Source organism: Amphibalanus amphitrite, unplaced genomic scaffold (assembly GCF_019059575.1).
Source record: "Amphibalanus amphitrite isolate SeventyFive unplaced genomic scaffold, NRLGWU_Aamphi_draft 001307F_arrow, whole genome shotgun sequence".
Classification (NCBI taxonomy): Eukaryota; Metazoa; Arthropoda; class Thecostraca; order Balanomorpha; family Balanidae; genus Amphibalanus; species Amphibalanus amphitrite.
The window spans coordinates 18,582-31,891 of NW_024882800.1; the positions used below are offsets into that span (position 1 = coordinate 18,582).

A 13,310-nucleotide genomic window follows, 5' to 3' on the forward strand; every position below is an offset into this window, starting at 1 on the left:
TTTGTAGTTATTCCTCTTCATCTTCGTTCGTCCCGTTTTAAATGAATAAGGACAAAACGACGTGAGTTTGGTGACTTACAAACTGCAACAACCGTCATCATTCGTCCCTGCCATTCTCAGGACAGACCCATCCACATTAACCTTATTATTCCCTTTCCGGGCTGGCTATCATCCTCACCAGGTGACTGTGCCTGCAACCTGCAAACACTGGTTGAGGGAAAGTCCCCGTTGGACCTTAGCCTCTCCCCGAACATCAATACAAATACCATTTCCCCAGTGATTTGTAATTTTGTAAGTAACACATTGATATCAATCACTTGGCATTTCATTATTTTTTCATGAGCGACGGTGCAGTTACTTTGCGAAAGGACGCTTCAATTCGCTCCATCTGTCACTAAGAAACTGCATCAATTCTAAAACATACAAAACAACAATTTTTGAATTGGCTTCAACCTCCATTACTGGTGCACGTGGCACGCGCAACCCTTTGCACCGCCCGCACACCATTCGATAGCCCGCACAATCCCATGCACGATGGAGTTTCCCCTTGCTGATCAGACGCCCAGTCACCAAGATAGGTAAAGCGCAGGGACCGAGTCCGTGGCGGCCAAATTTAGTTGCTTTTGCTAGATTCGCACTCCGTTTTGAACAATATGTTCGCCCGCACCGGGCCGGTGCTCGGCGCAAACTGCACCGGGCCTGGGGTTAGAAGAACGCCCCCCTCTAACTCGGCTCCTGGGCCACGTAGCACGGTAGCGACACGAAGTAAGCGGTATTCGAAAGAGCGTCAAAAATCATGACGATAGTACTTGCCATTTTTCAGGTCAGGTTAAAGATCAGGCTACTAGAGGTCATCATAGATCAAATTTTGCATACTTTAACACTTTTTTTTACAAATTGGCACATAACTCGGAAGCCAGTACGAGTAGAGCTACAGCGACGCAGAAAGCGCATTCAATAGCCCTTTTAACGCTTTTTCTGTGGAATGTCCTCAGATCTGACCTTATATCAACGGTTTAACCTCCGGAGAGCACAAACTCGGAAAAGCCGTTTTTACAAAACATGTCTTTCGGTAACAGCTTTGACTCAAGAAGTCACATTATTTTTGCCAGCTTCGTGTTCTTCTTATCGAGATGCGTCGAATGAATTAACTATAATTTGACCCTAAATAGGCCATTTTCAAAATGTAGCCTCATAAGGTGGACCTGAACACATCTAAGGAACACATCATTGCCCTGCAGCAATGTCTCTGCGAAAAGTTACTTGCCAAAGTTGTTGGGGATGTTGCTGGGGAGTGGGAACTTTCATGACCTGAGATGACCTCAGGGACATAAGAAGGGGTCATTGGTGCAATTTTCAGATACACTGTGTCAAGTTTATCTGTAATGAAGTGTTTGAGATTGTTATGAATGACGTTCGTCCAAAAGAGGTGCGTTTCAAATTTCTCCCACTGACTCATAATGGAGATGGCGCAAAATTGACCTGACCTTAGGTCACCGATACAAAAATTCCGACATATGTACGAGTATACATTTTGTACATAGGGTGAATAGGTCAAAAACGCCCCCATTAAGCGCGAAACCTTCTGACACTCAACCTAACACAGATTACTCAAACCTTTGGGCACCATCATGTAGCTCATTCTTTTTACTACGCTTTGAGACCAAGAAAAGACACCTGCGTGTGGTATTTAACTCTCCAAAAAGGTTTTCGCATACCCTTACAAAAGGGCGTTTTGCCCCACACCCTGGGTAATACGCCCACACCTATGTGCAAAGCGCCCCCACCCCATCCAGCAACAGAACATGATGAACATGGCAGAACTTGACGTCATTCTGACGTCATTTGTGGTCAACCTATCATAGCCTTTGGAATAAAATTTTGTTGCAATGTGTAAAATGGATGCCCGGAGGAGTCCTGAAAGTTTGGTGACGATACCTGCAGTCGTTTAGGATATATCAGCAAAAAAGGACACGGAGAGGCCTTTTCGGCACCCACCTACAAGGCGCTACCCTGCACTCTCACCACCGTGCAAAACGCCCCCTTTCAGAAAACTGGGGGCGTCTTGCCCCATGCATCGAGTAGGCGTCTTTCCCCATCCGCTCCATTTCCGGTCAACAAAATATTGACAAAAAACGCGCCACTAACGCCGCAGCATAATAAATTCAACAGAATGACAATAAAACGCAGTTTTTAGCGATGTGCACAATAGCAAGTTTTGTGATATAAAGAGGGCATCAAAATATTAGGAATCTTCTGTAAAAACAACAAAAACAACACCCAAAACCAACATCAGCACCTACCCACGCTGCTCCTCAAGACGCAGAACCGGAAATAGAGACCTACGTAAACAAGCAGCTGACTGTTCTGAAAGACAGTATAAAACACCTATCCGTCGATAAGAAATACGATTTTTTTAGGGGAGGCGTTTAACCCAGGGGTGCGTTTTCCCCACAGTTACCCTACTGTTACTCTTATCAATCTCTGCCGAGCTTCAAAGCGAGCATTCCGTAGGTGTAGCTATGGCGAGCATTCTAACTTTCTCTGAGGTGGGGTCACTTGGAGTGACCTGGTGACCTGACCTTGAGCGACCTGGGTTGATATTTTCACAACATGTGCAGAAAAGAGGCACTGACATTTGTGTAAAAAATGGTGAGTCTCCGCGTTGTCATTTTTGATATATGCGAAAACTGCAAGGGGTGAGGGTGGAGGGTGGGCCAAACACTCCGGTCCGCGCGCGGATTAAGTCTATGACGTGAGTTTGCACTTTTACGGCACATGACACTCACTCACTAGCAGGCATCGGTAGGATTGTGATTGCAGGATTGCAAAATCCTGATTGCATTCCTTTTTGGTGGATTGCACCTGGATTTGAAATCCATTCCAAAAAACAGGATTTGATTGCGGATTGGATTGCATCATACTTCCAATTTTTGCAATCCAATCCAAATTGTGTTTGATTAGTGCTTTGAAATGGTTTGTTGCGATTGAAAATTATGAGATCGGCTTGATCGGCTTAATGTGTTTTGCTATCAAGGGCTTTACATCGAAACTTGAAATAATTTAAACGCTTTTAATTTAAACGCTCAAAATAATGTACGCTGATGAACTGCATAGGAAGGGCAAAATTACGTATTTGAGGGCGAGTTTTAAAAATATAAAAAACTGGTTGGGTAGAGGTTTAAATGTGGGGGTGTTTGAGGCAAAAAATATTTCCCATAAAATACCTGTGCCTTAGATAGGAATTACTCGCAAGACTAGGTACTAGAAATGGGTGATTTGGGGATGGAGGCACGGCCCTATGCCCCCTCCCTCCCCCAGATCCAATAGTGCACATCATAATACAACAGGATTGCAAAAAAGGATTGCGGATTTGATCACAATCCAAGTGAAAAAGGGGATTGCTGGTCGGAATGCAATCCACTTCGGCACTAGGAATGTGGATTGGGAATGCAATCCTTTCAAAAAGGATTTTACCGATGCCTGCTCACTAGTCGCTATCAACTCCGATCAGTATAAGTGTTATGCACGCGATGTCGTGAATTCGTTTTTTTTTTTTGTAAAGGGTCAGTTTGGGTCAGCAATTTTGTTCAAAAGGGGGACAGTTGAGATCACAGGATTCACGCTGGATCAAAGGTGTCGCCAATGGGCACGATCAGTGAGGCCAGGTCACAGGACTCATCACAGTTTGTACGCTGGGTCAGGCCAGGTCATAGGGGTCACCTCCAGTCACGCTGAGTCAGACGACCAGGTCAGGGGGGTAACAACCGGTCCCGCTGGGTCAGACCAGGTCACAGAGCTATCAACCGGTCCTGCTGGGTCAGACCAGGTCACAGGGTTAGCCACTGGCCCCGCTTGGTCAGGCCAGGTCACCCTCACCTCCGGTCAAACGTTCACGCTCTGGTCACGGGTTATTGCGTAGGCCAGTTCACAGGGGTCCTCTCCGATCACGCTGGGTCAGGCCTGAGGCCAGGTAACAGGGGTTACATTGGGTTATTTCAGGTCTCATAGGTCACGCTGGGTCAGGCCAAGTCACATCAGGTCGCGTGACGCGTATGATCAGTGGTCACATGGGACAGGTCAAAGCGGCCACGTCTGGTGTTGAGTCAGGCCAGGTCAAAGGGGTCACCTCTGGTGTCAGGTCATTCCGGGTAAGACTGGGTCTGGTCAGTTGTTACAAGGTCACCTCGGGACATCAAGGTGAACCAACGCTGAGTTGTGCGTGTACGAGGATCGTAAGGCTCGCTATTAGGTATGTACATGTTTGCTCGTTCTTCACAGAAGAGACGATTTGCTGGTAGTTATGTGCTCCATAAATTTTCGTTATGTTGTAAGTAAAGTCTAGGTTCAGACTGTTTTTTTATTCACCTTTTTTGGATCGATTCAATCATTGATTCATTTGATTTTTGTTTGATTCAATAACCATTTGATTCCTTCAAAACATTGGTGAATCGATTCCTTTTGATTCAGAGAATCAAAAAACATTAAAATTATTTAAAAGTTCTTTTTTATTGCTCGGTCGGCCTAGTGCCATACCCACTGAATTCTATAATGTGGAATGCGCATCGGCCGCCAGATGGTGTCCAACGGTGCCGCCATGTTGCGCAGACCAGGAAGCGGCCGCCGACTGTGTTGGGGAATAGGGAATTCGGGACTTCGATTTACGTTTGCGGTCGCTGCATCCGTTACGTTCAAGCTATGTGGACACGGAACCCGGCATCTTACGCAGAATTGAGTGGAAAATAAGATGAAATCCTAAAAAATTCTCAGATACAAGGAACTAATACGTTAAGCCCTTATAAGTCAATGGGGAAATATGAAAATTGCTATTTTGGCGCCGAGAATGATCTGAAACTATCTCAAGCATATAAAATAATGATTTCATGCACTCCTTGCAAGGTTCTATGCTTCATATTTGCATTGTTGCCCTTGCGTGACGTCATTTGTGACGTCACAAGGGTCACAGTTTTTCTTCAATAACTCCCGATCAAATTGAGCTAGCGAGTCGGGAAAGCCACCAATGGACTCAGGAAGACCTGCCGAATCGAATGATATGCGACATGACCTCTTTCGACCAACTTCGTGACCTGGCGGTGCTGACCTGACCTTGACCTGAGGTCAACACCCTAAGTTGACCTGACCCGAACAAAAAGTATATCACTCGATGTGCCTGAGCTAGCTGAACACGATGATGCCAAAATCGCGGCTCTACGGCCATTTTTGGCGAGAAGTTATTTACCAAAAACCGAACCCGTGCCTTAGATCACTTGACCTGACCTCAGAGGTCACCGGTTGACCCGGGACCTTTACAGTGGGTTCCTACCAGTCACTCTGCATTATCCTTTGTCGCAAACGACCAATTTACCGCTTAATTCTAGTTTAATTAGCGGCGCATTAGCGAGGCATGGGTTCAATCAACCCCCTCGGCCGGGGCAAATGTAGGTCCGGCGAGTGAATTTGAGGAATTCTGAAGATACGATCGTGTTCCCCACTCAATTCTGCGTAAGATGCCGGGTTCCGTATCTACATAACTTGAACGTAACGGATGCGGCGGCCGCAAACGTAAAATGTAAATCGAGGTCCCGAATTCCCTATTCCTCAACACAGGCGGCAGCCGTTTCTTGGTCTGCGCAATATGGCCGCCACCGTTAGACACTACGGCCAATAGGGTTCAAGCGGCATTGCTCCCCTGTGGCCATACCAGAATGATTCACGTTTGATTCAGCCAATTTTTTTGAATGATTCTTTTTTGATTCAATTGAAAAATAAAATATACAAAATATCCAGGGATAGTATTGTATTTGTTGTGTTTTTTTTTTTGTTGTCATGTAATGGCAGTAGTGTTAATATTTGTTGATAATGAGCTATGTTCGTTCACTTCAATTTTTTTAAAGTTCATGAATCTTTAATTTTTTTGATTTAATCAACCCTGATTCCCAATGCGTTTGATTCAATCATGGCTTGTGAATCAAACAATCCTGACGGTGAATCAAACCTTTTTGATTCAACAAATTTTGTTTGATTCAATCCAATCGATTCAATCACAGATGAATCAAACACCACCCAGTTAACATGCCGACGTCCATGGGTGGAGAACCTGCCCCGGCCACCCCGGCCGTGGCCGGGGTAACTTTCAGCCGACCCCGGCGCGGCCGGGGTAACTTTTTCCACTTTTGTAAATCCTAAAAGCTATCTCCATACGAAAAAACTGCCATCTATAAAAGCGTCTCTCATTATTCTTATCTACCTTGAAAAGTTCTTGAAAATGTACTTTATTTTCATTTTGGAGCTTCTATGTTTTTAAGTCTTTTCATCGCGGAGCCCGACATGTTTCATCAAACAGAAGTAAATCATATTTAAGGGCCGTTATCGTAAGATGGCACTGTAATAAAATCACAAGACAGGACGAGGACGAGGGTAATATCAGTGAGATAGAAGGGCGAGCTGCTGGGGCTCAAGGCTCCCCCAACTTAACCCGCGCCAGGGTGATGGCCTTATCGTAACACGTTGAGTCGAGACTCGAGAGGTGGGCTTTTCACGCTTCTTTTAACTCGGCTACTGGGCTACGAGGCGAGAAGCGGAACGACGTTTGAAAGAGCGACAAACGTGATCAGAGAAATCTGGTCATGTTTTAGGCAAGCTCAATTATAAAATCACCATAGAACATCAAAAGACAAATTTTTCTGATTTTAGCGTTCTCCGACAACTTTTCTCACACTTCATGAACATAACGGAGCTTAAACACTGCAATCAAAACATTCGATTACTCGTTTAAGGCTCGGTCGCGAATAATATTTCAGGTGCGAGCTCAAATCAATAAGAGGGTCAAAACGGTCATATTTGACATTTTGTTTTGTGTGGGAAGGTTGCAACTTCCACGGAATAAGCTTTGCAAAGGGCATGATGGCATTTTTAGCACGACCATCCAGCAAATTTGACCTGATGACCTGACCTATCACTAGGTGACATGCGTCCGAAATTTTAAGGAGTGTTGCAAAATTGTAGTTACAATTACGAAATCTTCCGCACCTGCGTGCAGCAGTTTTCCCTAAAAACGTACAAACGGCAGACATCCATTATTCTATGCCACAGAATAGGGGTTTGTTGATAACCGTTGACAAATATTTGACCATCATCGTCTTTCTGACTTTCGGTCGCCGGCCGGGGTAACTTTTTCAAACATTCTCCACCCGTGCCGACGTCGGCCCGACGTCGGCCGACGTCGGGGTGACGTCGGCAACTCGGCATCGGCATGCCGACGTCGGCCCGACGTCGGTCCAACCTCGGCACGACGTCGGCTGGATGTCGGATATGCCCGCATGTTCCGACGTCCAGCCGAGGTCCAGCCGACGTCGGGCCGACGTCGGACCGAGATCAATTGCTGAGGTCCAGCCGACGTCGGACCGACGTCGGGACGACGTCGGACCGACATCGGCCGCTGTTTTGACCGTTAAAATAATATAAAATACATGTTTCACGTTTCATAAAGAGCTCCTGTATTCAAAATATCCTCAGGAAACTCAAATCTTCCTCCACTCAAATCTCCCCCTGATCCGGACTGGACGGGAAACTTTATCCCATTTGGGATTGCCCGTAAGCCGAGCTCGCCCGTAGCCGGGTGCGGTGAGTGCTTGGGGGCTGCTCGGCCTATCCTTTGGTCAGGCTCAGCCCCGGCAACTCACCAGGGCCGGGCCCAGTTCATATAGAAAGGCCAGTCGGCAAGTGTCACTTTGCCAAAGTGCCACTTATCAAAGGGACACTTTGGGAAACGTTGGTGCAGGTGTGTAAGAGTGGCTATATGAATCCATTGTGGGGTCGCCCTTTCCAATAAGTGTCACGTAAGAGCAATGGGACCAGGGACTCTATTATGAACTGGACCCAGGGTGCTCGCCAAGAAGACCAATGTCTCCATCCTATGATCCTTCCGGCTCTGAAATGGTCTTGTCAGACCGAAAGGGCATAACCCAACAAAACAAACCAAAGTCGCTAGCTGGCTGCGTGGTGTGGTGGTTAGCGCACTAACTTCGCGTTCGAACGACATGGGGTTCGAATCCCATCGCCGGCTGATGCTTTTGGGGTGTTGTCCCAGTATACATCCCGACGTCGGCGACTGGGGGGCTCGAATCCCGCCGCCGGTTGATATTTTTGGCGCGTTGTCCCAATAAACATGCCGACGTCGGCCCCGTCGGTCCAACGACAAAAGATCTCGTCAACCTCGGCAAACGATCTCGGCCCGACGTCGGCTCGACGTCGGCTGGACTTCGGCTGGACGTCGGAACATGCGGGCATATCCGACGTCCAGCCGATGTCTGGCCGAGGTTGAACCGACGTTGGGCCGACGTCGGGCCGAGCCTCGGCCCGACGTCGGGCCGACGTCGGCATATTTACTGGGCAGTCTGTCTAGGTTTGATCTTACCCCCTCCCCCATCTTTTTCTTGTTTATTGTTTTAGACAGCAGCGTATGGTATTAATACTATAGCAGTACTTTAAGGACTTTATTTCAAGGTCATGCAGCGATTTGTCGTTGGCTCGCCATTTATGGCGAAGAGCAAAGAGTTGTGAGTGATGTGTGACCTTGAATATTGGCAATATTGGCAGCGTTGGCAATATTGGTATTTTAAGGTAATATTGACATTGACCATTTCATGTTTTGACAGAAGTACTTCATCATGAATGAAGGATTTGATTTATGAGGCGCTGCAGAGTGAGGGACTGGTATACCGAGATTTAGGTACCTATAGTGTGATGCCTGCTTTACGACTACCGTATTTCAATTTTGTTAGTTTGAACATAAATATGGCTTCCAGGGTTGTGCTTGACTCATGAGTCGAGTCAGAGATTTGACTCAACTCTGACTCAGATGAGTCAGGTTTGAGTCGAGTCAGATAAAATGTTGAGCTGTTGAGTTGAGTCAGAGTTGAGTCAGACAAAAATATTAAGGTGTTGAGTTGAGTCAGAGTTGAGTCAGTAAAATAACTTTTGACATCGAGTTGAGTCAAAAACATTTAGGAACATGAGTCAGCTGACTCATCTTTCTAGAAACAATATATAAGTTTTTCATTCTCCCCCGCTTAACAACTTAGGCATCGCCCTGCTGCCGGATTTTTTTTAAACCCCCCCCCCCCCGCTCAACAACTTTTTTATCTGAGTCAATTTTGAGTCAACACACTTGACTCAACAAAAAATTTGAGTCAAGTTTGAGTCAACTCATATTTTCATTGAGCCGCTTGAGTCATGAGTCGAGTCAAGGGAAAAAAAATCAGCTCCTTGTTTGAGTCAGAGTTGAGTCAGGGCTTTCTGAAGTTGAATGATGAGTCGAGTCGGCAAATTTTTTTTGAGTCGAGCACAACCCTGATGGCTTCATTTCAATTAGTATTAGATTTTAATTATTTCAAACTTGATTTCTAGCAGTTTTTAGTGACCTTTTTTGTTAGCCTGAAATTTTATTTTAATAAATTAATATGAAGGTAACCCTGGTGGCGCGGCGGCGTAGATAGGTAGGTAGGTACCTCCTACTGGCTACCCTAGCTTGTTATGATTGCATTGGTAAACATAAAACAGCCTGAAGAATTTTACCCCGTGTTCGATGTCTCTCGGACGTCAAAAATTTTGCGGCGTCAGGCCAATCACGTTTCATAACCTCAGCTGAGGCGCCCTGACCTTGAACGGGATTGGTCGGATGATGCAGAATCTTTGTCGTTCAAGAGACATCAAACGCGGGGACCGGGGTTAGTCTTGCAGGGGCCCAGGATAGTAGGAACTGCCATCTGTGTGGCGCACCAGCTAAACCCCGCCTTTTTTACCTTGGGAGCCTGGGACGCTGCAGAGTTGCATACACTTGAACAGGGCCGGGATTTATCTAGCTTTGCCAAAGTTCAACTGTAAGCATTAAGTTTCCTTCAATATCTTTACACAAAATATCATTTGATTGTAATTTTCTTCTTATTCAGGACATTCAAATCAATTTATCTTACAGTTCAAAATGTTCTATTTTTCTTTTCCTTTGTTTCTTATTGCAAATCAATAGGGCATTAGAGAGGTGCATATGTACTTCTGTTTTATTTTGCATTTCTATTTCAGCCTATTTAATTCACCAACTTGCCACCTTACTATACTAGTCTGGGTTAGTTTGAGTTTGTGGGACTGGATAAATTTGCAATGAAGATTAATTAAGACAGTCTTTAGTTAATAATTGATATTTTATGTGTCCTTATGCTAAATATATCAAGCAGCTGGTTTTTAACTCTCAAAGATAGGTAGCTCTCTTCTTACTGGCTAATTACTACCTGGTAGGTCAAGCTACCAGCCAAGTTCAAGTTTTGCCAGTTTTGGTCATGGAGACTGAAGTGAATTAGCATAGGTTGATTGAAATTTGGCAGGCCTTTTAGATAGATTGAGCAAAAAGCAAAAGCTTTTTAGTCATGAGTCAGGAATGGCTGAAGAATGAGCAATTCAGGATCTATGCTTACAGTCCAAGGCTTAGCCTTCACCTAAACCTACAAATTACAAGTGTATTATAAAAAAACAGCCATATAAAAATAAATTATAAGTATATTATAATTTATAGCCTTATAAATTATAAGCATATTATAGTAAGGAACTGCTAACCTGCTAGGAGAACAAAGGAATGATCAAATGTGAGATTATGATTCCCTTGGTCTGGAAAGTAATGAAGGAAAATGAAAGATGAAAGTAAATGCCAGAACCTGTGGTTTTTTTTTGCCACTCTACAGCATGAATTTAATGTATTCTAAATGTGTTGGCATTTGGTGCTCATTTTATCTTAATCTAAGACAATCATGACTTGTTTCCTTCCTTTTATGTTAATGTTAGGACCAGCATCCAATTCAGTCATCAGTGAGGGTAGACTCAATGCTGAGCTGCACCTTTGGGCCTTGCCTTGTGAGCCTCACCTGACTCCTGAGCATTATATTATTCTCAAAGTGATGTTCATTTACATGGATTTCAGACACCTAGCTATTCTTGTGTGTGCTTCCAGAGTTTTTATGGCAGTGGTCATTTCATAATTCAGTGTGATGATGTCATTTGGAATTCAGAGAGAGGTGTTTTGTACATCACCCAATAACTGATTTTTGTTGCAGGGAGATCTATCATGCTTTTGTGCTGGAGGGTCAAACCTATTGGAATTTGAGATTGGTGTCTTCACTTGTTACTTTGTTCTTATAATCAGGGCCCCATTTTCAATTAGCACCCTAGGATTTACCTACATGTCGTGTGTGCCCTGCCCCTGTCACAATTGACAAATGTAGATGTATTTTCATTGCCTGTTTTGCTTTGCACATGGCATTGTTGAACAATGAAGTTTCTGTTTCAGTGTATCGCTGGGTGTGCAATCAACAAAGGACCTTATCTATGATTGCATGTGCTTGACAAGATAAGCTGCTGCCACCTGGAGAACTAACTCCAAGTGAAAGTTCGCCACCCGGCCGTTAGATGCCAGCAGTGAGCAGTTCTTTCCCTCGGCGGTAAAGAACTGAACGAGAAACGGAACATGATCTTTGTTGGCACCCACCGCCAAGAGGTGTAACACTTGCCAACAGACCAGTGTGTGTACGGTGTTTGTGAGAGCGGTGCCGCGAACTGCGTGACTATGGATCGGACCAGGAACGGCCACGGGCTCTGGCCGGAGAGACACCGCCGGATGGACTCGGCGCACGGATACCCCGCACCAGGTGAGTTGGCCGGCGCCTCTGCTGCCGTGTGAGTGTGACGAGAGGCACGTTTATAATCAAGTCATTCATTGGGATTCGAAGACTGACCATGGCTTTTCTGTGATCTCCTCTTTCGTGCAGCAGTCGCACATTTTTGTTATTGATACACCACACACCGATTGACGATGCCAAAATTAGTGAGCCGTTGTGGGGTCAAATTATGCGATTAGCTATGGATCGTTGTGGGGGTCATAGGTGAACCCCTCAATAACATTGTTGGCCCATCTACGGATACATTAGATGCTAAATGAACCGTAGATCATTGTTCAGTATGCAGAAAACATTCAAAGATCAGTTTCAAACGATAGCTGTGACAGGTGTACAGCAATGTCAAGCCCACTTTCTTATTTTTTTACCCTAATTTTGAGCCGATATCCGGATGCTGGGCAGCTGCTCACACCTACATAAAACCCAGTCAGTTTTACCGCAAACCACGGTGTGCCTTCATCAAGTATCCAGTCCATTCACTGTCAAACAGTTGTCATTCACATTTCACCAATCGAGGTGGTGAGTGGACACCATCCGGTACATTCGTACCCAGTCATATGGGTCGCCTGGCAATGGCGCCCCTTAAATTCGCCTTCGGCCCCTTTACCAACTCCAGTACTCTACGCCGTTATACTCCTCCTCCAAACACTCCGCATCCAACTATGTACTCCTCCAATACTCCTTCAATGCTTCACGCCCCCTTCTCCGCTGTGTCCCGCACTGGTGGTGCCGCCTGGTGTCCAATCGACCAAACTCGGCACTCCGGTGGCACGGTGCAGTCCGTCCACTTGTCACTCAGCTGCCATGTATCATAGCGTGCTGGCATGGACCGGGGAGGCATTTCCGGACCTGCTGAGACAATGCCCAAACCTGCTGCCCGACTGCCGCCGCTGCTTCGTTGTAGCGTAGTCGACATGGGACTGGTTTTGTGGTTTCGCTAAGCCCGTGATCGCTTTTTACCAGCTGCTGGTCGGTAGGCCTTGTGAAGTGAATTATAAAAATGCCAGTGGAATTACGAGCACTTATGTTTGGCCCAACCCATCGACACGCCCATGGACCTTGATGGTTTTACAGGGTCCGATCATATTTTACGGTTGAAAATATCGGTGGATGGTTGCCAGCACCTAATTCAGATATTTTTGTGTGTGTGTTTGTGGTACTAAATGGTCTAGGAGGCTCGCATTGGCCGTCTTTCATTCGAGCCACGCATTTTGCCCACATAACATCGCATAATCATGTACAGGTCTCGCGAGATTAAGCGGTAGGTTTTGCACTTTTACATTTCCGGTAATATCTCAGAAACTAATCGATCTACGATGAAGCCATTTTACACGATCATGGCCGGCTTGTTACCCAACAAGTCGATAGCATCTTCAACACTTAAAAGCTTAAGACGACGAAGATATAGCCTGAAGTACACTAAATTTTCTATGTGCAAAACCTACCGTTAAAACCCGCGAGACCTGTACCTTTCCGCATTTGTAGTCGGTTGAAAGAATCGGCATGGAGCTAACAAGCAATGCATTGTTGAAAGAAGCCCATTTTTCTTTTGCGAGTTGCTGCTTTGATGAAGCTCTCAACGTTTTTTTA

General features: G+C 45.5%; 1 protein-coding gene across 4 annotated transcripts in view; it reads left to right on the top strand.

Moving 5' to 3' along the window:
* The first annotated feature begins 8,520 nt into the window (after positions 1 to 8,520).
* Positions 8,521 to 13,310, top strand: part of LOC122372027 (ubiquitin carboxyl-terminal hydrolase CYLD-like) — a 47,987-nt gene continuing 43,197 nt past the window's right edge. The window contains exons 1-2 of one of the 4 annotated variants that reach the window (XM_043348862.1): positions 8,521 to 8,622; positions 11,336 to 11,693. In XM_043348862.1, coding sequence (XP_043204797.1) covers positions 11,612 to 11,693 — 82 coding nt within the window. In that variant the 5' untranslated portion in view covers positions 8,521 to 8,622; positions 11,336 to 11,611. Of the gene's footprint in view, positions 8,623 to 8,689; positions 8,732 to 11,335; positions 11,694 to 13,310 lie in introns of those variants that run through there. The other 3 variants (XM_043348859.1, XM_043348861.1, XM_043348860.1) reach the window with 3 other exon arrangements.